At 30.9% G+C, this 26,482-nt stretch overlaps 1 protein-coding gene and 2 long non-coding RNA genes across 5 annotated transcripts; 1 reads left to right on the top strand and 2 right to left on the bottom strand.

Annotated features, from left to right (window-relative positions):
* Positions 1–981: 981 nt before the first annotated feature.
* Positions 982–7,035, bottom strand: LOC146910109 (serine/threonine-protein kinase Nek4-like). 3 transcript variants are annotated; one of them, XM_085729249.1, is made up of 15 exons: positions 6,894–7,035; positions 6,097–6,231; positions 5,881–5,947; positions 5,492–5,557; positions 5,144–5,190; positions 4,974–5,019; positions 4,777–4,857; positions 4,629–4,671; positions 4,470–4,519; positions 4,300–4,381; positions 4,140–4,189; positions 3,756–3,829; positions 3,309–3,360; positions 2,215–2,682; positions 982–1,829 (listed from the first exon to the last, which is right to left on the bottom strand). In XM_085729249.1, exons 2-15 carry the CDS (start codon positions 6,180–6,182, stop codon positions 1,173–1,175), a joined length of 1,869 nt encoding a protein of 622 aa, XP_085585375.1. In that variant the 5' UTR covers positions 6,183–6,231; positions 6,894–7,035; the 3' UTR covers positions 982–1,172. The 3 variants fall into 3 exon arrangements, with proteins under 3 accessions (XP_085585375.1, XP_085585374.1, XP_085585376.1); XM_085729248.1 differs by having other exon boundaries at positions 6,953–7,035; XM_085729250.1 differs by lacking the exon at positions 6,894–7,035 and adding an exon at positions 6,494–6,775.
* A 15,613-nt stretch (positions 7,036–22,648) lies between these two features.
* LOC146910107 (uncharacterized) lies at positions 22,649–25,650 on the bottom strand. Its single transcript, XR_015019334.1, has 3 exons — positions 25,018–25,650; positions 24,658–24,728; positions 22,649–24,365 (listed from the first exon to the last, which is right to left on the bottom strand). It is a non-coding gene; the product is annotated as an uncharacterized LOC146910107 (long non-coding RNA).
* LOC146910108 (uncharacterized) lies at positions 22,981–25,046 on the top strand. The gene is made up of 2 exons (XR_015019333.1): positions 22,981–23,121; positions 24,725–25,046. It is a non-coding gene; the product is annotated as an uncharacterized LOC146910108 (long non-coding RNA).
* Positions 25,651–26,482: the final 832 nt, after the last annotated feature.

Raw genomic sequence — 26,482 nt, 5'->3', positions numbered from 1 at the left:
TAGTAGTTGTCTTGTTTGAACACCGGGTGGGGTGCCGGAAATCATCACATTGAAATAAAATAAATTACATAAAGAGAATTTAACATTACTCCTTCAGGTCTCATATGTAAGCACGAAAGGAAAAAAAAAAACACATCCTTTAAAAAGTTGACTAAGTGCATTTAAGTCATCATAAAAAAGCACAATCAGTCCAATTTTACCCTTGCAACTGATTTGAAAAGTGTTGAAAATATTAGAATATGAATAATTATAGTGGATTTAATTTAAGGGTGGATTTGAAATGAAGGCATTAAATATAAAGTCATAATAGACTTTTGTTTATATTATACTATTTGAGACCATGAGAATTTTTTACTTGTTGTTTACATGTAAAATCGGAGGGAGTACATCGTTAGCAAAAATATTTAAGGCATTACATATATAGATCCTCTTACTTATATATATATATATATATATATATATATATATATATATATATATATATATATATATATATATATCAATATTCGTTTTTCCATCAAATGTACGATTTCTAACTCACACTTGACACAACATTTCTTTACATCACCTCATCACCACACTCTGATCCCCTTAATCCCTAAACCACATTGCATCAACTTCAAATGTATAACAAAAACAAAGGGTGCTTAAAGGATATGTTGTGAACCTCAATAGAGATGTGTACAAAAAATAACATCATAAAGTTAAAACGCTTCAAAAAGATTAAAACTTTTGAAGCATATAAATTAACCCTTCAATGGTTAACTTTTGATTAAAAGAAAATGGTTAGTATTACATACACATACATAACTAATCATGGATGTATTAAAATATTGTTGATATATGAATATCAACTCACTTATGCTGTTACTCCTAGCTTAAGGTGATTGATTATCCCCAACAGTTTTTTAAAAAACAGGGGGGTGTATTTAGCCCAATGTGATGATCACTCGGTCTCCAGAAAAGAACAAAACATAAATATGTTAAAAACAAGATGAACTGGTTGTATTTTTTGTTGGAACTATCAGTGTCTGATGTGAATCAACCTTACAATTGATGCGCAATATTATTCCATATAAAGCATACTCGTTAGTAGAACAATGTACATCTTATGGAAAATGCCAACTCAAATAATCAAAACTACTCCAATGTACATTATCCAATGGAAATGGTCATGCAAGTGTATGAGGAAACCTTAGATCACTGTTTTGTTTAAAGCTCTTGGCCAACCAAATAGCTGTTTCCCTAGGAGAAACCTTCTCAGGCCCAAATGGCTTCAGCAATACACCAAGCTCGTCAAACCTATGTTGTTGTAGCAGCCTAGAACTGAACTCTAGCAGCCCCTCCAATGCCTCAGCACGTTGCTGGTACGACGATGTGTCAAACCGATGCTGACGTGACTCAGATGAGGAACGGCTTGAAACGCCGGTTGTAACATAGTTAGAGCATTCACTGGCACTGCCCTTTGGAAATCGAACATCAGTGCCAGCATCAGTGATGCTGGTGGGGACAGTAACTTTTTTGTCCACCACGATTGTACACTTGTCCTTTGTGATAGTGCAATCAGCACTCCCAGTTGAGGTAGAAGAGTGTTTGGCTGATGCTGATGATGATCTGCGAATGACATGGAAGAATGGATCCTCATAAGAGGCCGTTGAGAATTCTGCCATCTTGTCAATCTGTGGTGCATCAACAGAAACATTGGGAGAGTCTGCGTAATCAACATTGGTGTAGAAGCTTGATGTGTTCCTTCCTCTTGTATGAAGCGGAAGGGATGCTCTCCGAGTTGGCATGGTAGACTTACCCGATGGTGCGCGAGGTACCGGAAGCTGAAACGATTAACAAACACTGAAATCAATAAAACAGCCATTGATTCTCTTGTAACATGTTGAAACTCTCTTCATGAAGTAATACATTGCAAATATCACCACCAATTAGGCTCTAATAGAAGTCAATACAAGGTTATTATCGAATGAAGTTTGACATTTGATCCAATCTCATCAGCGTAATCTTGGCTAACATAAGCGTTAAGCAGTTTATATATTGAAACCTGCATGCAGCACTCAGCCTGCCTAAATGTATCATGATATAAATATATTGAAACCTGCATGCAGCACTCAGCCTGCCTAAATGTATCATGATATAAATATAAATTCAAATGTCAAAGGTATAAAGAGAATTGCTAATATTGAGCCATATAGAGGATAAACTTACCGATTCACGCTTTGGACCAGTAACATGTATCTTTGGTGGTGTCGGTGTCTGCCTTCTAGCAGCGGAAGAATCCTTAGCTATTCTAAGTCTTGGTGTTCTCTCACCAGTTGGGGACTTTATGGCTTTTGATTTGTTAGTATTGCAGTAATCACGGACACCACCAGCAGATAAGTTGTAGAGCTTCTCTTCTGAACAAGTGGATAATCCTTGACCTCTTTGCATAGAACATTGAGAACTTTGTTCAGTTCCAGAAATACTAGGATTCAAGGCCCTGTGATTGTTTAGTGACAGGTATCTGTCTTGGTCAGAAAGAGTAGAAACAGATTCTGGCTCCACAAATCGAGTTCTCCTACCATAGTTTGAATCGGGCCATTGGAGTGGAAAAGCACTTCTTCTGGGTCTATTTAGTTTTTGGTGAATTTTAAGAATGTAAGGCTGAAGATGTGGATGATTTAGTAACTCTCTAGCCTGTTAAAAATAACTGAGCTTAAGTTGTTTTGAATATATATACACCAAAATAAAGTTAGCAAGTTTACTTTATGCAAATTTTGCATATACTACTAGTCATGCAAGGGTAGTGAAAGAACAAAGAAAACTTCAGCAAACACTTCAATTTGCAAATATAGCAATGTCTCACATAAATATAAATATAAATAAATATATATATATATAGACATTTGCTTGACTTAAGAAAACCTTCACATGTGTTTCGACTTTTAAAATGTTCACCTCAAGAAATTTGATACTCACATTTTTTTGGAAAAGAATGTCGTTGAAGTTTGAGACCATATCAGAGTATATGAATTGCATTGAGGAGTGTGATGGTAAACAGAAAAAAAATACATGTCTTCATATCAGAGTATATGAAGTTTGAGACCATATCAAGTAGAATTTGTCTTACAACACATAACAGGAAAACTAAAAGGTAAAATAATTTTTAAAAATGGAAGTGAAAATATGAGAGCAGAAAATTGAAATCTGCATCTAATCAGACTGTGATGACATCTGGCCCATAACCATCACTGACAATTAGAAACTACCATGACTAGTTGATGTCTTGACAAATGCAAACAATACACAAAGATACAACTTACAGTTGGCCTTAGCTCTGGATTTTTCCGCAGCATGCTTTTGACAAGCCCTCGGCTGAAGAAAAAATAAATATATCACAATAAGCTACACAACTATGTCATTCGCCGGGATACATAACTTAAGTGTAAAAAATTTATGGCTACAAGATTAAATGACCAAGAAAGAGAATTGACAAGATATGCAGACGCCACAATAAAATTTAGAAGCACATCAAGGTGGACATAAAATCTGATGTAGGTTTGATAAACAATGAATGAATGCATGGATATGATGGCCATTATAAATTCTGTTCAATATCTCTATGTATGCATACTCGCATAAGCCAACCATTGACCCTTTTCAAATTTAGTATGTATGGTCATATGGGCAATACAATATCAGTTGAATAAAGCAGGGAAAAAAATATTATTCGATAATAATGTAAGATTTTTATGGAACAAAGGACTCACAAAGCACTAGAGTACATAGTTGGCAGTGGCGATACAATAGACTTGTTTATTTTGTGAATCAAAGCTTGGATGTCCTGTCCAGATAAAGAAAATACACACAGAGATATGAATAAATAAAATTATTAATGCTGTGCTCCAAGCTTTAGAAATGTGAAGTACTGAAAGTCGATAATCCATCATAAAAGAATGGGAATTTCCAAAATAATACAATCCAAAATCTCAGACACCATCATGAATGTTTATGATCCAAAAGCTAAAAGTTACTGGTTATAAATGAACTACTACAAAACCAGTAAACTCTACTACATGAAATTTTAATTTTTTGCTGGTAACATTTCAGTTGTTTAAAAACTGTGAATAAAAAAGCTTAAAATATTGACTTACAAAAGCTTTAAAAGCTGGCCTGTGAGCGGCCATTTCGTAAACACAGCATCCTGGCAAATATTATAAGTCATATAACAAATTACAAATGCAACTAAAAACATATTGTAAGACAGGCAAAGGAAAGAGGGATTGAACGTAGTACAAAAGAAATCTATTTTACCCAAAGACCAGATATCTGACTTAGAGCCATATGGTATATCCGCTAGAAGCTCTGGGCACATATAACTTGGAGTCCCAACAATCTGAGTTTAAAGCAAGAACAAAAAGTTACTACTCCAAACAAAATAGCTAAAACAGTTAACAGAACTGTATTTCCATAGTATCACTCACTGAGGAAGCAAGATCATCAGATGTCAACAATTTAGCAAGACCAAAGTCTCCTGCATCAAACATCAAACATACACTACATTAGGATAACATACTAAAAATCAAAACGCAATAGAAACATCGAAAGAGAAGTGTGAGTATCAAATGGGTAAGGCCATTTACCTAGACGTATATCTTGATCCTTAGTCAAGAATATATTTGAACACTGAAACAGACGAGGAAATAACATCAAAAACAGCTAGTTTTGAAAGTTCTCTGGGATATCAGCTTTACAACATTTGCTGTTATTGAACTTAAAGAAGTCTTTTACCTTGACATCGCGATGAAGAATATGATTTACATGTAAGTAATCAAGAGCCATCAGTAACTGGACAAGCCACTTGCAGAGTTTCTGCCAAAAGATGACAAATATCAATTATTTCATATACTTCCGAAGAACATTGAAATAGGAATGAAAATTATTCATCAGGCTCAGAAGTGAAGGGAGTTGCTGCAAGAATGACCAACCTCTTCAGGAAAGTTAACACCATTGGCCTTTTTTACAGTTTCGGCCCTGGCAATCAGACAAATTATGAAAAGTTACAAGACTACACATTTGACAATTGAAAAGATAAAAATGTCTTCATAAATGCTCTAACTCCATCAAATACTTGGATTCAGTGTGAAACATGACTTACATATCCCCTCCTTCGCAATAGCCGATGATAATACATACAAAACAACCCTGGAAATAAAGATACCAGCTTGCTAAGTATCATAAATCAATCAAGATTATAAATCCAAATGACGGGTTACAAAAGAGGTTCTTGAGTTAAAACTTAAGATCTCTGTTGGTAAACTAAAACAATAAGCATTCCTTAGTTTAGAATTTATCACATTAGTCAAAAACAGAAAACGAAGTTTAAACTTCATGCTCGCATCATTTTTAGTAAGTTAAGCAAAACACACATGTGCCACACACACACACACATCCAAAGTATGAAAAGCAACATAATTAGAAGGTTCTGATTGAAAACAAGGCTGACCTTTTCTACCCAAGAATCTTTATACTCCACAATAAAGGGATTGCGAACTTTAGATATAAGCTCCATCTGCAAAAACAAGGAACAAGCATGGAATCTTACAATCTAATATATAAGAAAAGAAAGACAACATAAATATCATTTTCACATTTAAAAATATAAAACAACAAGTAGAAATTAATTCACTATAAATAACGAATTCAAATCTAAAATTGATTAAAATGAACAAAGGTAAGTTTGAAGATCAACTGAAAATTTCATGTGCAGAATATCAAGACGTGACTATATACAAGAATGAATGTGCCATGTTCAACATCAAACATATTGTCTTCCACACTCTCCTTTAAGGAAAAGGATAGCTGCAAAATCAGAAGTAAAAAGGGGTGGATTACCTCCTGATGGGCCGACCTACGGGTTCTGTCAGTTTGGCGAGCAAGACGGATCTTCTTGAGGACATACCTAAGTAGTAACGACATAAACAAAACAAAAAATCATATGATATAACAACTTATCAATCTAATGAAATGCGTAAGTTCACATTTAAATTCTAAAAAATAAACCTGTGAAATGATATACAATATCTTATCATAAATCACATTTACACTCACTTTTTCTTTTCATGCTTGTGCCTCACAAGCAGAGCACAACCAAATGCACCTTTACCAATCTGTTCTAGAACTTCATACTGCTCCATTTGAACTTAAACCACTTCACCACTTACTGTCCTCCACAAAGTGACATTCCTGGAAATCATAGCAAACTTTAGTTCATCATCACAAAGTAATATCAACAAACGCAAAATAACACAATTAATTAACCAAGAGGTTAGCCTCCAGTGGCTAATGAGCTACATTTAAGGACGAATTGTTCAAAAGACCCCGAGTTCAAGTCCTGACTGGAACAATCTTTGCCAGACTTTACTTACCTCGGGGCCCCTTTCCTCGAGACCAAGAAGGTTAATACCAAAAAATAACATAGTAATTCATTAATACTACAAATAAATACCGCGGAGAAATGAAAAAACAATTTGAGCTGCAGAATACAATTCAGTTCCAAAAGTCACAGCCACTAAACACAGGTTTATGAGGATTCAATTCAACACTTGTATGGTAACTAGTAATTAAAATCTCAACCTAATTCCAGAAATAGAAAGAAAGCAAGATTTTTATCAGAGAAGCAATTAACACTCTCTGACAATCATGTACAGGCTCATAACTTCCAAACTAACACAGTTTCTAAAATTATCAAAATCATACAAGTAGTTGTATCAGAAGCATAAATAACACCAACCATATAATAGATGTAAATTTGTAATAAATAGCAACAAAATTGTTCAACAACTAACGTACAACCCTAAAATTAGAAATTTATTTTATTATCAATAATAATAAATGAAATTAATTACCATAAGCAAAAATTAGAAAGAGAAAAGAACAAGATCATGCATGTTTAGAGGAAAAGAACCTGAATTAGGCAAAGTGGCTGAGAAATTTGAGAAAGTGTTCTGCACTAGTAAAGGTTATAAGAATAGTAATGAAATAATCTATAGTGTATGATATAATAATATTAATATATATACTATATGAAATGACATGTGTATGATATAATATTTGTCACTTTAGAATTTAAAATGGATGAATGAATGAATGAACAGTATATTAGAAAAAGAGAGAGCGCCAAGAATTAGAGTAGACGTAAAAGGGACGTGTGAATTCAAAAATGATGAGAGAGGGTGGGGTGGGTCCCAATCGAAAGAGCTAAAGCGTGTGACAATGATAAATAAATGAATAGATAGCAATGAAACTTGTTTAAGACAAAAATATTATAAGGTGCTCCCACCACATCATATGCGTGATATTGTATCTTTTCCATATTCTATTTTAATTTAAAAAATATTCTTTTAGCTGAGAATTCATGCATACAGCATACTACACATTGTTGTCTGGTTGATTCTCAGTTAAAGAGTGATGGTTAGATGATCAATCATGTATCCAAGTTTAAGTAGACAAATTTCCAATTATACGATTATAATAAGAAAGAAGGGCGTGACAACAAAGCTGTTTTATTTGAACATTAAATTTAGACTTTGTATGTGGCAGCCACAATGTAAAAGTAGTGGTTAGTGTAGTCATTGTCAATATTATTTGATTTTGTAACCATACCAAAGCACATTCTTATTTTAACATGCAAAAATTTGATGGTGTGAATGTTAATTGGACGACTACTGCTAACTTGGTGTGCTCTTACACTTCTTTAATTTGGAATCATACCAAAGCGCATTCTTATTCCAACATGTAGAAATTTGGGATTTTAAGAGTTTTATTTGTCCAGGCTCATGTGCCTAATGCTAAATAATTTATGTAGCCCCTTACCACCAATCCTTAACTTTTGAAGCGTTGTGTGGAAGGAGATGCATAACACTGTTGTGTTCGTATGAGTTGGGAGAGAGTGCTATGATTGGACTGGAAGTTGTTAGGCAGGCTACTAAGGTTAAGATGAAAACATCGCAGAGTAGGTAGAAGAGTTACCATAATAAGCGGATGAAGGTATTGAGTTTTAGGTTTGAGATCATGTGTTCTTGAGAGTTAACCCGGAGACAGGTGTTGGTCGTGCGTTGAAGTCCAAGAAGTTGACACCGCGGTTTATTGGTTTGTATTAGATTATATAGAGGGTAGGAGAAGTGGCTTATCGGATTGGGTTACCGCTATCATTGTCAAATCTTCATAGTGTGTTTCATGTGTCACAACTTCGGAATTATGTTTACTACTCGTCACATGTGATTCAGGTGGATGATTTGCAAGTAAGGGATAACTTAACTGTTGAGACTGTGTCATTGAGGATTGAAGAACGAGAAGTTAAGCGGTTGAGAGGAAAAGATATTGTATTGGTGAAGGTGATTTGGGGAGGACCTACCGAAGAGAGCATAACTTGAGAGTTAGAGGATCGGATGAATGGATCGTATCCGGAGTTGTTTTTCCTTCAGGAAATTTTTTAGAATGAAAATTTTTTAAGTGAAGGAGAGTTGTAACGTCCTGATTTTTAGTTTATTATTAATATAATTATTTAGAATTTTTTTGATTACTTATTTAGTGGGGGCGAGTTATGGTAGCTTCCCCCAATCCTTAACTTGGTCAAACGTAATATTGATGATTCTGCTCAGGGTTGCCCCAACCCTACAACTTCATGGATAAGAATAGAGCTGTCAAAACGGGCGGCCCGGCCCGATCGGGCAACGGGCTTTTTAGGGCCGGGCTAAAAAGCCCGATTTAAATATGGGCCCGGCCCTATACGGGCTCCCGGGCTAACGGGCCAGCCCGCACGTATCTTTTTTTTTTCATTCTTTAAGGACTGCAACTAGAAGCAGAAATCGGTTCATGCTTTTTTTTCAATTTCTGATGGCACTGGTAAATGTTAGAAATGACTAAAACTATAATTATTTTCAAATTGTTCACCCACAACTACAAGTTGCTATGTTTATTTAGCTGAAAAGAATTGATGGAAACTAGAAAGAAAGTGTAGAGAGATTGTTGAAACATGCAATTCATAAAATGGAACTTGAGAATTGAAAAATTTATGAGACTTGAGACTTTCATCAAGTTTCCGTTGCAAAAAGACCACACAAAAAAAATCCACTTGTATTTTTTGGCGGGCTGCCCGTAGCCCGAATGGGCTAGCCCTAACGGGTTACGGGCTTTTTCGGGCCAGGCTAAAAAGCCCTGAAAAAATTCAGGCTGCGATTATTCGGCCCAGACCCTACATTTTATTCGGGCTTTCAGGTCGGCCCTTACGGCCCGGCCCATTTTGATAGCTCTAGATAAGAATGCAAATCATTTATGTAGTTTTGCGGTCAATCTGCATAGCACTGTACATCCTTTCAAATTGAACCCCATGGACCGATGAATGTTATTGTGATAGCTTATATGAAGAATTGAAGTAGATTTTGGTTAATGGTTGGCTCTGAGCTTGTTATTGTAACTTTCAGAAATTCTAATATTATTCTTTGATGCCTACCAAATAGATGGTGCAATTGTATAAAGTTAACAAGAAACATGTATTTTTACGGTTCTTATATTTCAAGAGACGACAATCAAAGTTCAGACAAAATTGTTTCAATTGGCCTTCAACATAATGGTCTCATTTGGATGGATTTCATTCTATTGTGCATTTTAGATTCTTTAAATCGTATACTCTTTGTTACAAATTATAAGTAGTTTTGGTCGGTTCAGACAAATTAAGAAATGCAATTAATTTTATATGTGAAAGAGAAATTATGAATTATTTTACAAAACTATCCTTCAATAATGACTTGTGAAATATAAATTAATGAATTGAAATAAGAATGAATAATAAATAGTTAAAGATATAATAGAAAAAGTAACATTAATGTTTTATTTGTATTGTAAAACGATTTATAATTTGAGACAAATTTTTTTCTTTCAAAACAACTTATAATTTGGGACAGAGATAATAACAAATTCAACTTGATTCTATTGTTGTTTGTTTTGTACTCTTTTATCTTGACAGATTTTATCCATGTGTGTTTCTGACAATGTTTTTAACAAGGCTGAGTTATTTTAGTCATTCTAACTTAGATTTTGGTGGAGTCTCACGAATGTCTTTGAGTCTTTCTTTTTTATTTAATAATAATTTTTAAGTGTTGCAGATGATAAATGATGGTGAAGAAATATCATTAATGTTACAAATGTCTTTGTTTGTTGCCTTTACAGTTTTTTTTTTTTGTTGGTAACTTTTGCCTTTACAGCTTACACATTCATTTTGATTAAAAGAAGTCCAAAAAACTCACGTACATTTTCATTTCATACAACTTACTCGGATTTTAAAAATGAGAAATGATACTTGAACATCTATTTTTTGACAACTTTTGTGACAACTTTCTATCTCATACTCACATTATTTTTACTTTATCTCTCTATTGCTTTGATTTTCGTGTCAATACCTACTTTTTCTTTGTAAATTATGGTTGTCTCATAAGTTGTCCACCAAATAGTTGTTCAAATAACAATCCTCTTTAAAAATAGGGTTAAATATGTTTTTGGTCCCTATAAATATGTCAACTTTTCGTTTTAGTCCCTCTAAAATTTTCCTTCGACTCTTAGTACCTATAAAATTTTCAATCTTCACTTTTGGTCCCTCTTTTAAAGTAAACTCGTATGTAGAATTCATATTATTTAATAAAAATTTTCAGAAAAATTCAAAATATTATAAGAATCACTCCAAAAAAAATTCAGAATTTTTTAACAAAACATGAATTTAATATGAATTTTTATATTTTTTTACTGTTAAAAATTCATATTTAATTTGTGTTTTGTTAAAAAATTCTAATTTTTTTAAGTAAATTTTTTTAGAATACTTTACACATTTCTGCACAATTTCATTAAAAAATACAAAAATTAAATTAAAAATAGGGACCAAAAGTAGTGATTGAAAATTTTATAGGGACTAAAAGTCGAAGGAAAATATTAGAGGGACTAAAACGAAAAGTTGACATATTTATAGGGACTAAAAACATATTTAATCCTTAAAAATATACCAAAATACAAAAGAACACTATAACTCTATAAGATGTCCATGTTTTTATTGTTGAAATATCTTTTTTCAAAACACAAATCAATCAATTATCGAATGAAACAAAAAGTTCAATTGATTTTCAATTAAAAAACATTGTGTTTTAACGTTCGATGTATTGGATATCTTCTACGAAAAAATTCTCATTTAAAAAATTGAATCTTATTGTATTTTTAATGCTGAATTCAAATCAAAGACTCCCGATAGAATTGAAAGATGTCTCCTAGACTCCTACTATCTCACCATCCAAGTGATATTGAATACTTGATCAATATATTTTTTTTGTTACAACTTGATCGATACTTTTTTTGTGGTGAACTTGATCGATACTTTAATAAGTCATAGTGTTACAAAATAAATGATTAAGTTGATACATACAAGTGTCTGATTTGAGCAACTAAATTAAGAATTTTCTCTGGCTCCAAATTACTAGTTGGGATGTCTGTATCTTCATTTTAGATAATCAATTGCCCGATTTATTATTCTTAATTCGTATAACAAACACTTCGTATAAAACTTTTCTTAATTCGTATAACACTTATTTATGCATATAATTTTTGTCAAATATTTAGTATGAAACATATAACTTTTTTTTTTATTTTGTAAAAATGAAACATGCATACACCCTCCGGTCATTATTATAAGCAAAAATTAACATTTTAAATACATTCATTAAATGATGTATAGTCTATAATTAAGACTATATATATCATTAATTGAATGAATCTAAAATGCAAAGTTTTGCTTATAATAGTGATCGAAATAATTTGACTGAAAGTGACAAAATTGCCAAGAACGAAATTGATTAATTTGCAGAAAATCCTTGGCATGTTCATGGTCGTTATACAACGGCTCTTTCTTCTTCAAATATATAAAATTGGAACCCTATTTTTACAATCTGTAATCTATAGTCCAAAATCCCCAAAAAAAAATCCCATTATTTGATGACAATGTTCTTCCCCAATTCTAAAAACTTCAAAACCTAATTTGTTTTGATTGAATCCAAAATTCCCAAAATTTCTTCAAGCAAAATTGTTCAGATTGAATTTGAAATGATGGGTGGTGGACATAAGGGCAAAAACAGTTATCAAAGTCGATCTTCATCTTCAAGCTCTATGTTTAATGGCGATGTGAAAGTGCTTGAATGTTGGTGTCCCATAATTTGTGCTGTAAGAAAAGAATTTTTCCTTTATCATGCTACTGTATTTTACTAGGTGTGTGTAATGTTCTATTGAAAAGAGGTTGAAGACGAATGAATGTAACCTCTCTTTCATAATATTACCATCAAATTAGTCCATGAATTATTTATCTAAGTATCAAATCGATCCCTACATTATATGAAAATACCATCAAATAAGTCCTTGAATTATTTAAACAAATGTCAACGTGATCCTTGATGCATATATGTTCAGAACAAAGTAACAAAGTTAAATAGACACAATTTGATCCTTGAAAATACCATCAAGTCATAAGTCATAGGCAAAAAAACAACCCAACTATAGGGCATTAACAAGTCATAAGTCATACATTCCATGTTTACATAGTCAAAAAGAAACCCAACTATAGGGGGCATAATTTAAACAAGTCTAATATTACATTTCCAAAAGCATAATTTAAACAGGCAACAAACATCACTTCTTTGGAAATTCTGGGGTTGGGATAAACTCCATGAATTATGGTTGAGTAGAACCGGATAACCCATAACTTAGAGGATAACCCATAACTTAGATATGGTACTCTAACAGTTCTAGGAGCAGTTGGATGTGGTGGAGCAGAACCCCTCACTCCTGTTTGCTTAGACCTCTCAATTGAAATAACTGGTCCTCCCATGCCATATGTCCTTGTACTTACTCCCTGCAATAAAATAGATCAAATCAGTCCCTAAATTTCTAAAAGTTTCAATCAAATTGATCCTTAAAAGAAGGGTAAAATTGAACCTAAATTATTACACTTACTATCAAATTGATCCTTAAAATAGGGGTAAAATTGGAAAAATAGAAAAAATTGAAAGTGAAAATTTAAAACTGAATTTTGTTGTGTTTCCATCAAAATTATCCTTGTACGCTTGGCTGACCGGATGACACATGTACAACACAACACATCATGCAGGACGACACCTCAACATCACTAACGGAGAGATTGGACGGAGGGATGAATTTGATGGACGTCTGTTAAATTCAGGGACTAATTTGATATTTCGATAAATTGGGGGACGAATTTGATTGGTCTTTGCAAATTCAAGGACGAAGTTGATGATTCACTCAGTGAAAGAGTGTATGTTCAAATACAAACGGAAAACTTTTTCAAAGTTTTATGAATTTTTTTAAGAGTCCAAAATAGAAATATATTAAGATGAACAACCAAAGCACAAGAAGTTCTAAGATTAAATGAATATAAAAGTCAACATATAAAAGCACCAAAACATTACAACAATACCATCACAACGAGAAAAGAATAATCAGCTACCAAGAGTAGTCGCACCGAAGCATCGAAGTGTTTGAATACTTCAGTGACCGTAAGAGAAACCCTTGGTTTTGATTTTAATCCAAGTCCAAATCAAAAATTTCACCACAATAACAAAATGACCTTTAAGACTCTTGACTATCAAAATTGACTTGATTACGCCACTTTCAAATAATCCATAGACAAGCCAACCATATCAATGAAGGAAGTCCTTCACTTTTTTTTCATGAGAAACCAAACCTATTGAGTTACATGACTATAATCGTTTTCGATAAAACACAACTAATATCTAGTCAAGATAAAACGTCCGACCATAACTTACAAGATACATGACAATTAAAAAAATACATGTAGAAGTTTCATTAATAACACATCCTTCCAAACACAAAGGGGTAACTTGTATTATTGTTTGTTCAAAGTTTTCTGATACACAATTGTTTCCGGAAAACTTATTTTAACTATTTCAATGTGAACAATTTTTCCAGAAAATGTATATAAAGTTTTTGGTTTTGCATAATTTTTCTAAAGTTTTTCGATTTGTATGTTCTCCCATACAACTTATATAAAGTTTTCGATTTATAAAATATTTCTAAAAAACTTATTTTCGATTTGTTTTGTATTTTATTTTTTAATTATTTTTTTCAAAGCATAATGATTGAAATGAAGTTTTCTGGACAAAAAATTTATATCAGAAAACTTTTACGTATCAGAAAACTCATGTGGATGAAAGCGAGATTGAAAAATAAAAATGTAAATTAGTTAAATGTAAAATTATCATTTTTAATAGTCTGTAGGGGTGAAAGTATAGATTTACGTATACAAGGTAAATTTTTGCCTACCTTTTAATTGCTATGGGCTCTGTGGAGATCAGCGGTTTCTCGTGTCCATTCATAATGAGACAAAGACTTGTTAACCTTTTTTGAGTTTCTTTTAACACCCTTCTCACCTGATTCAGATTATAAAATTTAAAATATTGTAGAGTGTTGGAGGGTATTTTTAACTTAATTTTACACTGTTTGAATTCTATAATACGAAAATTACAGGATGCATGAGAAGTCAGGACGGTGAGAAAAGAAAATCTCACTTTTTTTTTATAAGCAAAGGCTTGCTAACCTTACACAGGCTTATATGGGCTTGCTAATGAATAAAGGCTGAACAGAAATTTTGTTTTATACGAATCCCCTACATGCTACAATTGTTTTCCTATAAAAACATCTCTTTTGGAAAACGAATTTAAGACAGGGAAGGATAGGATAAGAAAGTCCTATCAGGGTGTTTGGAACAACTTTGATGGTCACAGCTCCAAAAAAAAAAAAATTTGAATTTGAGTACACATACATAAAATTATACATCATTTTATAATTTTAAAATATATTATTTAATTGTACTTTTGGTTCGTGTGATTTTAACCCCTCAGTTTAAAATGAATAATTTTGACCCCTAAAGCTTACCTCTTTGCACGTAATAATCCCACATATACATTTTAACCAATTTAGACCAAATTACTTTTGACGGCATGACATCTTGTGTGTTTCCTTAACACCGATATATATGCATCATAAAAAATAAATAAATGGAATTTTGTCAATATAAACTTATTTAAATGAAGAATACATCGGTCAAAAAAATAAATGAAGAATACTCATCGACATTGACACACTTTTGAAATATATACTATATATAAAGATGGAATTTAACATACGAGTATGCTAGTTGGTGTTGTTTAAATTGTATGAATGTTGTTTAACATAAATTTAACATAATATGAAAAAAAAATCTAACATAAATCGTATGAAATTTAACATAAATGATGGAATAGGAAAAATATATATTCAATGATATTCAATGATGAATAGGAAATAAAAATCAAATTATATCCAAATTTATTAAGGGAAATGCTAACGAGTATCTGGTGCACATTTTAAAGATACTAAATAAAGAAGTTATTCCATTTCATTTATTTAAAAAGTTTTTTTTTTTTTTGAAGGAATTTATTTAAAAAGTTAAACATCTCAATATTCAATGCATTAAATACACATATTTTTATAAAATCTTGGGAAAATTACATCCACCTCCTTTAACGTTTATTAAAATCACACTGACACCCTCCAGTTTTAAAACTTACATCAACCTCCCTTAGGTTTTCATCAAATAGACAAACATATTCATTCTCTTCTAACACCGTTAATTTTTCCGTTAACTTTTTTTTTTAAAGAGAGTTTTTCATTAACATTTAACGAGTACAAACTTCCATTGTTAAATCGAAATATGAGTAGATAACACATTTAATACGAGTAGATAACACATTTATTAGTTCTCGTGAGCTTAGCTCAGTTAGTATGGACAATGCATAAAATATGCAAGGTCTGAGTTTAAACCCCCGCCACCCCCAAAAAAAGATAACACATTTATTACAAACATTCAAAACGTTTTTTATTTGAATATCCTTTTATTCAAAATTACCGATATCTCCACAAAACATTATACTCCAAATCCGTTAGCAATTTGATCTCGTGTAAGTGATATGAATGGTGCTGCCGATTCAGTTGTTTCATGTGATTGAATTGAGAGGATGGATGAGAAATACACGAAAATTGTTGTAGGGGCAACTTCATGTCATTTACTGAAAGAAAAAAAAAGGTTAAAGAAGATTTTGATGATTTTTTTCTTTAATAAAAAATTGGGATTGATTTTGATAATCTGGCTCCATACACTCAAGAGTTTGCTAATTCACATCCTCATCTTAATAAGGTGGTTATTCCAATTGAAGAAAAACAATAAAGTTTCTAGAACAACGTGTTTTAATTTTCTCTAACGGAAGTTGGATGATTTAACGGCAGGGGAAGTGAATGATTTTTGAAAAAATAGTGGGATTGTATTTACATTAACCTCAAGGAATGTGTCATTTACCCTAAAATCTTACTACTTAAGCTTTTAAAAAGTGGCATTGTCATAAGAACACTCATTAACATTTTCCTTTATTAATTATACAATAGTTTCCGGTGCGTGTGTTACTATTGGTGATGGAGAGCATAGTTTCTCCATGTAAGAATTATTCTAGTGGAGAGGACTTAGTGCTTCAACTCATCATACCATGATTCAATTATTTTCCTTAAATAATGCAGTAGACGTGAGAGAGCCCTATTCACCAAGAAAATATTTGTGGCATCATGCTGATTGCTAGTCAATTATCCATGTCTGATCCAATGTCTCCTAAATTTATGTTCTTGTGCTATGTTTGACTCTGATTTATCTAGTTATTCCGATTCTATGGATATAATGTACCTCAAAAAGTCAATCAATAATTCAGATAAAGTATCAAATCGATCATGATTAAGTCAATAACTCGTCCAACTTTATTTACACCTTTTTCTAAACATGCATTATATATGCTGTCCTTGATTAATTTGGTAACAAATAATTCATCAAGAAAACGAAATTTTGAATGATAATATTGTTGCTTCGAAGTATTAGCAAATTGCATAAGAAAACAATGAAGAATAATGTGAGTAGAGAACGAGTTAGCCATTCAAAAAAAAAATATCAAGGAGTTAAAAAGGAAATTATGAAATTAGCAAATTGCATAAGAAAACAATGAAAAATAATATGACTAAAGAATGAGTTTTTTTTAGAGATGAGTAAAGAATGAGTTAAAACTATTTACAAGTAGCACTAGAAGTGCATAATGACCTAGGATGCAATCACACATTTATCTCAGCCAGCAACACTATATAAGGTTGACTTGCAGAACAATTTCACACATGCGTCTCAAATTTAATAAAAAAAACTCTCATAACAACCACGTGTTATGCACTTTTCTTTTTCTAGTTTGATATTTTGAATTATATATTATATATAATATGGGTCATGTTAACTTGTGCCCTAAGGGCACAAGATAAGGAACCTAAAAGTATAAATATTTCCTCAAATTTTGTGCATTCTATTTATTATAAATTCAAAAATTAAATTGAATGCACACATTTCAACAAAAAGCTACTATGTTGGGTTCCTTATCTTGTGCCTTAAGGGCACAAGTTAACATTTCTCATATAATATATAAAAGAAAAGCAGATAAATTATAAAATATAAGATGTAAATTTACCTGGGTAACGCTTTCTCAAGCATATGTTACTTAAGTGATCTTCTATTACTCTTTGAATACGTATTATATCTAAATGATCTTTAGATGATACTTGCTTAATCATATGTTATCTAGAAGAAACATCAAAATAATGCTTTCTTAATAAGCATGCATGAAATTACTTAGATAATAATGTAGTATCATCTAGTTTTTTTGTTAAGGAGAAAATGTATCATCTTGTTATTGTTCTAGTGAGAATTTTTCAGATATATGATATAACTTAGATAATAATGCTTAAGCTAGCGTTATCTAAAATTACTCGTGAATTACATGATGCTGATTGAGCATAACTTTTTACTGTGTTTTTTTTTTGGTCAAGAAGATTTATTGTTTTATTGGAATGGTGGCAATTACATTATCCATTAATAAAAGATAGATAGAGTTATTCATGTTGAATGCCACCGACTAAAACCATATTTTTAATGGAAGGACTTTGAATCTTTATACGTGCCATAAATATAATTAGGGCAAACATACAAAGAGTAGGATGTAAACCTACGTTTGAGATATACTCCCTCCGTCCCAAATTATAAACAAATTTGACTTTTTTGGTTCATTCAATTAATGATGTATGTGGTCCATAATATGAACCACATACATCAATAATTGAATGAACCAAAAAAGTCAAATTTTCTTATAATTAAGGACGGAGGGAATATTCTTTTACCTTCATAGAGGATTGTATTGAGCCACATTTTTGCTAATATAAAGTATATTTTCTTAACAAAAAAGTCAATGATATATTTTTTGGTTAAAAAAAGTCAAGTAAAAAATTGTGACGTAAAGTATTAGGGAATCCACAATTGTGAGTGTTAAACCTATCTACCTATTACCATGCTTAATATGCACCCATGGAAGCATTATCTCTCTAATATTTTTTGAAGTGCCAGGTTACAAAATTGAGTATTTATTAAGTTAATAACATTTCAAAAAGTCAAATTACATCTCCATGATCCTTTAAGTTTAAATATTGTAATACACTAGTAACAAACCCGTGCTGACGCACGGGTACAGTAAACGTTTGTTATTTGTAAAAAATCATTAATTTATATAAGAGTTATTGTGTAAATTAATTATTTATTTATGTGAATAATTTATGTGTTGTCCAATTATTTGTGTATTATATGTTGGATGTCATAATAAACTAAATTGCATTGATTATATAATTTATACTTCTAGGAATAAGTAGAAAATAGTTAATTTCGAATATAATGTAGAAAATAGAATTGACAGGTAATGCTAATGCTTTGGTACAATCTTATGAATATATAGTCATAAATAGACTAATATAAAATAACCCGCATAGTCCTATTTTACATGAAATACATGACAAACATAACAATTATTGATCGAAAAATTAAATCTGACAGCACATCCTGGTCGGAATTCATTAGTTTGGACGAAATTATTCCACTTAGGTCAAATTTGTGTAGTTAATTTGCGATCTTTATTGACAATGATGTTCAAAGTTTGATTTTCTTCAATGTCTCCAAATAGAATTAGGTTGTCGTATTTAGAAAATTTGCAAATTCACATGATAATTTCTGCATAAGAAAATCATATATTAGACGAAGTTAATATATTATAAATAATTATCATAGGTATAACAAAAGTTATAAACGAAAAGTTGAAAATGTAGAAGTCAAGAATACTTAACCAGTTTGGTTTGTTCAAAGTATTTCCACCATAACAACTTCTCTCGTGTATCATAGTTAGTTTAGTCAAATAACAACTCATCTCGTGCATTTAGATCTACAATTTCTGGATCTGAAATTTTACTCAATGCTCGCTTCTCCCATGCATTTTATTTATTTACAATATTTTAGACAACATCCATTTATCATGTGCATTTTATCAGGAGAGTTCAATATAATTGTAGAATTAAATTGATGTAATATTCTAAATAGTATACACGTTTTATCAGGAACAATTTTTTAGTCAGAGATAACTTATCACGTGCATTTGAGTTACTTCTGATATTTGAATCAATGCTCGCTTCTCTCATGCATTTTATTTATTCAAGATATTATAGACAATGTCCATTTATCCCGTGCATTTTAGTTGATGAGGATTCGATATAATTATAAAGTTAAAATGATGTGATATTCTAAATAGTATAAACGTTTTATCAAGAATTGATTTTAATAAATGACAACTTGTCATGTGAATCAAAGTTAATTTAGTCAGTGTCAACTTATCTTGTACATTTGAGTTAATTCTAAAATTTTAGTCAATGCACACTTCTCCTATGCATTTTATATATTTACGAAATTTTAGACAATGTCCATTTGTCCCGTGCATATTAGTTGATGAGAGTTCAATATAATTGTAGAATTAAAGTGATGTGATATTCTAAATAGTAAAACGTTTTCGCAAGAACAATTTTTTATAAATATCAACTTCTCCCGTGTACCAAAGTTATTTTTGTCAGTGACAACTTATCCTGTACATTTGAGTTACTTATGTCAATGCCCGCTTCTCCCGTGCATTTTTTTATTTACGATATTTTAGACAATCTCACTTATCTCGTGCATTTTAGAAGATGACAATTCAATGTCATTGTAGAATTGAAGCGAGGTGATATTCTAGATAGTATAAACGTTTTATCAGGAAGAATTTTTTTTATAAATTACAACTTGTCCCAGATATCAAAGTTAATTTAGTCGGTGTCAATTTATCTTGTACATTTGAGTTAATTCTGAATTTTTAGTCATTGCCCACTTCTCCCATGCATTTTATATATTTACGAAATTTTAGACAATGCTCACTTATCTCTTTAATTTTAGTTGATGAGAGTTCAATATAATTGTAGAATTAAAGTGATGTGATATTCTAAATAGTATAAACATTTTTGCTAGATCAATTTTTTATAAATGACAATTTGTCCCGTGTATCAAAGTTAGTTTAGTCGGTTACAACTCATACCATGCATTTGAGTTACTTTTGGAATTTTCGTGACTGTTTCTCTCATGCATTTTAGTTGTTTACAAAATTTTATATAATATCCATTTATCCCGTGCATTTAGGAGTGATGAATTAGTTATTGACAATTTTTCCGTGTATATTAATTATTTACTTGTTTATTTTGAATTATAATTGTTTTAAAATTTGTTTAAGGGACGACTTGTCTCGTGTATGATAATTATTTTAAAATTTGTATCAGCGATGATTTGTCCCGTGTATAATAATTTTTACTAAACAACTTGTCCTGTGCATAATAATTATTACTAAATTTGTATTAGTGACTACTTATCCCATATATAATAATTATTTTAAATTGTTAGCGGTGACAATCTATTCTATGTATAAAATTTATTTTAAAATTAATATCACTTACAACTTGTCCTAATACATATATTTAAATAATTACATATATTTAAATAATTAATTGAGTTCCTTGGAGAAAAAAATAATTAATCTCCCGTATACCATAAAAATTGAAGGGAACTTTTGGCAAAAAAGAAAATCTTGAGATGCAATAATTTTTAATAAGAAAAAATAAATAACAGGCATGGGCTTGTTTAAATTTCGGCCCAATAAAAACCAACAACCCAAATATAATTACCAAGAAAATCATAAACCAGCATTCATTTCAGCTTCCCTTCCTCTCTCTGTCTTCTCCGCCCCTAGTAGAAACCCTAGCCGCTGCCACTCTCTTTTTGGCCACCAACCCCTCCGTCCAGCCTCCTTTTTCCAAAAGAAATGCATATTTTTGATGCTCCCTTCATCCTCTATCCTTCTATCAAATCATAATTACAAAAGGAGGAATCTTGAAAATCAAGTAATTTTTTTTATTTGTTTGTAAACTTTGACCATTTTTTCTGTTGACCACCGTACTGAAATTTTCACCACCGCATCAGAATGTTTGCACAGTAACAACATGGTGCTATTTCTTCTCAACTTTATGCATGCAACAACATAAGAGATAGACATTAAAATGTAAGTATCAAATCTGGTTTGGATTTGGGAATTTTGTTTGCTAAAATGTTCCACAGGTAATTGAAATTTAGTTTCATCTACAATTTTAGAGATTTTTGAGGCATTTTCTTTCATCTGGCTATTGGTTTGTGTTGATACATTCTCATGAATTAACTTTGTTGATAAATTAAGCAAAAAAAAAAAAAAAAAAAATCTCAGCCATATGGATTTGCTTTTTAACTGTTTGCATTTCTCTTAATTGATTTTTGTAATAGAAGTTGTATGACATGATTTTAAAAAACATGATTTTCTAGATCCAAAAACTCGTGTAATTTTGTTTTTACAATGAATAAAAATCGGATGTATCATTTGTTCCTTTACATAACATAAATAAAGTATAAACATTTGTTCCTTCATTCTAAATAGTATAAACATTTTTGCTAGATCAATTTTTTATAAATGACAATTTGTCCCGTGTATCAAAGTTAGTTTAGTCGGTTACAACTCATACCATGCATTTGAGTTACTTTTGGAATTTTCGTGACTGTTTCTCTCATGCATTTTAGTTGTTTACAAAATTTTATATAATATCCATTTATCCCGTGCATTTAGGAGTGATGAATTAGTTATTGACAATTTTTCCGTGTATATTAATTATTTACTTGTTTATTTTGAATTATAATTGTTTTAAAATTTGTTTAAGGGACGACTTGTCTCGTGTATGATAATTATTTTAAAATTTGTATCAGCGATGATTTGTCCCGTGTATAATAATTTTTACTAAACAACTTGTCCTGTGCATAATAATTATTACTAAATTTGTATTAGTGACTACTTATCCCATATATAATAATTATTTTAAATTGTTAGCGGTGACAATCTATTCTATGTATAAAATTTATTTTAAAATTAATATCACTTACAACTTGTCCTAATACATATATTTAAATAATTACATATATTTAAATAATTAATTGAGTTCCTTGGAGAAAAAAATAATTAATCTCCCGTATACCATAAAAATTGAAGGGAACTTTTGGCAAAAAAGAAAATCTTGAGATGCAATAATTTTTAATAAGAAAAAATAAATAACAGGCATGGGCTTGTTTAAATTTCGGCCCAATAAAAACCAACAACCCAAATATAATTACCAAGAAAATCATAAACCAGCATTCATTTCAGCTTCCCTTCCTCTCTCTGTCTTCTCCGCCCCTAGTAGAAACCCTAGCCGCTGCCACTCTCTTTTTGGCCACCAACCCCTCCGTCCAGCCTCCTTTTTCCAAAAGAAATGCATATTTTTGATGCTCCCTTCATCCTCTATCCTTCTATCAAATCATAATTACAAAAGGAGGAATCTTGAAAATCAAGTAATTTTTTTTATTTGTTTGTAAACTTTGACCATTTTTTCTGTTGACCACCGTACTGAAATTTTCACCACCGCATCAGAATGTTTGCACAGTAACAACATGGTGCTATTTCTTCTCAACTTTATGCATGCAACAACATAAGAGATAGACATTAAAATGTAAGTATCAAATCTGGTTTGGATTTGGGAATTTTGTTTGCTAAAATGTTCCACAGGTAATTGAAATTTAGTTTCATCTACAATTTTAGAGATTTTTGAGGCATTTTCTTTCATCTGGCTATTGGTTTGTGTTGATACATTCTCATGAATTAACTTTGTTGATAAATTAAGCAAAAAAAAAAAAAAAAAAAATCTCAGCCATATGGATTTGCTTTTTAACTGTTTGCATTTCTCTTAATTGATTTTTGTAATAGAAGTTGTATGACATGATTTTAAAAAACATGATTTTCTAGATCCAAAAACTCGTGTAATTTTGTTTTTACAATGAATAAAAATCGGATGTATCATTTGTTCCTTTACATAACATAAATAAAGTAATGAATACATAATATTTTTATTTCCATATCTGTTCTGTAGAAAAAATATGTGAGCAGGACATTTATTTTTAATATATAATAACTAAAAATAGTGCTTAAATAGTGTTTTTTTATATAGTAACATTTGTTGAATCTCTAGAAATAGGTTAGCATAAAAAGACCATTTATCTTGTGTTTTGAAGAAAAGAAAACAGAAAGAGTTCAATTATCCTCAAGGCACTATTGACATGGATTTATCTCCTAGTTCATCTATCTGCAACAAAAAATTTCAAATTTTTTTCTACCACAACATTATACAAAAAAATAGTGACACCTATCACCACTGTTTTTTCTATTATTATTTATTATGATAATTTTTTTATCACACATCAATTCCTCAACTGTTCACACGTGATATGTCATAACCACAAATCAATGACCCATCAACTTTTTCTTAAAAAAATACACATCAACTCTTTATTTATTGTTATTTATTAATAATGAATAGTTATTTTTTTAACCTAACCAAGTAAACATAATTTTTCATCTCTATGCACCAAAAAAGAAAAACTTAACCTCCTTTGCTTTTTCATCTCCACCGTGTACCACCAATTACACCAACCACCTTTCAGTCACACCCATTTCACCTCCGGCGACTTATATAATTTTTTTTTTGAATATTATCCACCATTTCATTCTCCTCTCTTTCTTTTCAAATCAGATTTTCAGAAGGAGTTACCTTTAAAATTCATCACTTTTTTAACTCATAAAATTGAAAAATACATTTATGACCACATAGAAATATTAGTACTCTTCTAGCTGTTTTTCATCATTTATTTACCCTCTTTGATGTTTCTTGGAGAGATAGAACATTGTTTAACATTCCTACTAAGAAAAAAAAAATTCCACTGTTAAAACAAATGAAGTTAAAGATGACAATAACAAATAATGAGATTAGCATTTGAAGGATAGATATTTGAGCATTTGATTTTGTAACACAAGAAAGCATGTCTATGAATGAAAGTAGAAATGTGTCCAAACATGTATTTTATGTAGATTTTATTTTATTTCTTGAACTCTTATTTTGACTAATTAGTTATATATATTTTTTTCAAAACAGCAAGTATTACTAAAATCCAATAGAAATGGAAGAAAAAAAAAGAAAGGATCGTTTACTTACCCATGTTTTCTCATCATTTACTTTGCTTTTCTTTTAACTTGTATGTGCTTTTCTTCTTGTTTTATAGTTTGCTGGAGACACAAGAAGATCATTCAACATTCTTGTAACATATATGAAGTAGAGATATCTAAGATAAGAAGATGAGAAGATGCAAAAGCTATAAAATGTGTCCACTCACTTCTTCTCCCACTTATTCATTGTTTTATTTCCTCTTATATGTATATTGTTTCTTATGCTTTCATGGAGAATCTTACAAAAAAAGAAGCTTCATTTAACATGTTATAGACATTTGATATGAAGAGGGGAAAAAAATTAAAGACAATGCACAACCAAAAAATGAGTTTATTATCATCTTCATACCTTTGTGATGATAAAAGAAGTTTCATTTATCTTCATGTGTTCAAGATTTTTCTGCAAAATAGAGATGAAAAAATGGTTAGAAAAAATTGAGAAGAAAAAATAGTATACATAAAACCAGTGAAAAAAGAAAAAGGGAGAATGATATAATAGTGAAGGAGTATTAGATGATATATAAAAGAGTATTTGAATTTTGAAATTTGAATTTTTGCCCCCCAAGAGTACAACTTGCAGCATTGGTAAATAGCATTGGTAAATGATATAAATGCTGACGCAAAAGTAATTTATCTAGTTGCAATGTAAGTGAAAGAGTGTTTTTGTAGAGCAAATAAACTAAACCAAATGCCTTTAGTAGTTACATGACATCATCATAGTTAATTTTGGTCATTTAGTTCAATAAAGTAATTTTTAGACAACTTTTACCCTCAATTGTGTGATTTGGCAAGCAACCAGCTTAGGGTAATAATATATTTTCCACAACATCTTCTCTTCTTATATTAAGAGAAATTGGTCTTTTACGTTATTTTTCTTTCATATTAGTCATTTATGTGTGTAAATGTTTGCAAGGTTAGCAACTTTACGCTTTTGATGTAACTCCATTATATAACAATGGCATGACAATATTTTTGATGTTGACGTGGCAGCCTGATATCAACAAATTGTTTGTTTTTTTAAGTAAAAAAATGATGGGTTTGATATGTTGTATGTGATCTAAATGAACCCTAAATATCATCAAAACCCGATATTATACGATGTTAGTCTTGACTTATTACTTTGGGACCGGGACGGATAGCAAGACATAGTCGAATTTTATACACATCTATTCTAATGTATACATCCCAAAAAAATAATATTATTTATGTGTTTGAAATACTCTTCTAAACAAATTATGTCGTCCTAAATACACTTTCAAAGTTATGTGTGCTTTTTAGACTTGTGGGTCAAGAAAGTTGCTTCCAATCAAATTTACTAATTATAAGTAAATTTGTGTTGACTGAGCCGTAAATTCGTAATCGCAAGTAATTCTTTTTTATACACATTTGTTTGCCGTTCATTAGATGTAAGTGGTCATTTTGTCCAAATAATTTAGAGTTGTTGTGGCTTCACAATATGTCGACACTATAGATGGAAGAGAAGTGAAAAAAAGCTACACTAGTTGGTACGTCGACAATGGTTTTCAAGATAACTCGACCCACAAAATTAATCCAACGCAATTAGCAACAGATCTGTCATATCCTTGCCTTGACTCAAGAGACTTCCATCATATTACTATCTTAAAATACTAATTTAATTAGTTCTACATGTTTCATTATTTTCTAATAAACTATCATATTATATTCGACATCCCCCCAACCCCCCAAAGGACATTGATTCCATCCAACTAATAAATTCTCTCAATCTTAGCAGCTTGCCTTATCCATCTTAATTATACAAACCATATATAATATAATGAGTAACATTTATACCT

Source organism: Medicago sativa, chromosome 7 (assembly GCF_051527215.1).
Source record: "Medicago sativa cultivar Bolivia chromosome 7, Bolivia_mono, whole genome shotgun sequence".
In the NCBI taxonomy this organism is placed as follows: domain Eukaryota; kingdom Viridiplantae; phylum Streptophyta; class Magnoliopsida; order Fabales; family Fabaceae; genus Medicago; species Medicago sativa.
The sequence above is the reverse complement of the archived record's forward strand: the minus strand, read 5'-3'. Positions and strand labels throughout refer to the sequence as shown.

Bases quoted from the DNA above. Each gene is read 5' to 3' on its own strand.
- LOC146910109 (XM_085729249.1), bottom strand. From the start codon at position 6,182: ATGGAGCAGTATGAAGTTCTAGAACAGATTGGTAAAGGTGCATTTGGT. The intron at 5,191-5,491 runs GTCAGCCTTGTT...CTTTATTTCCAG, and splicing joins AAGATTCTTGGGTAGAAAAG to GGTTGTTTTGTATGTATTAT. The intron at 4,672-4,776 runs GTAAAAGACTTC...CGTCTGTTTCAG, and splicing joins TTCTTCATCGCGATGTCAAG to TGTTCAAATATATTCTTGAC.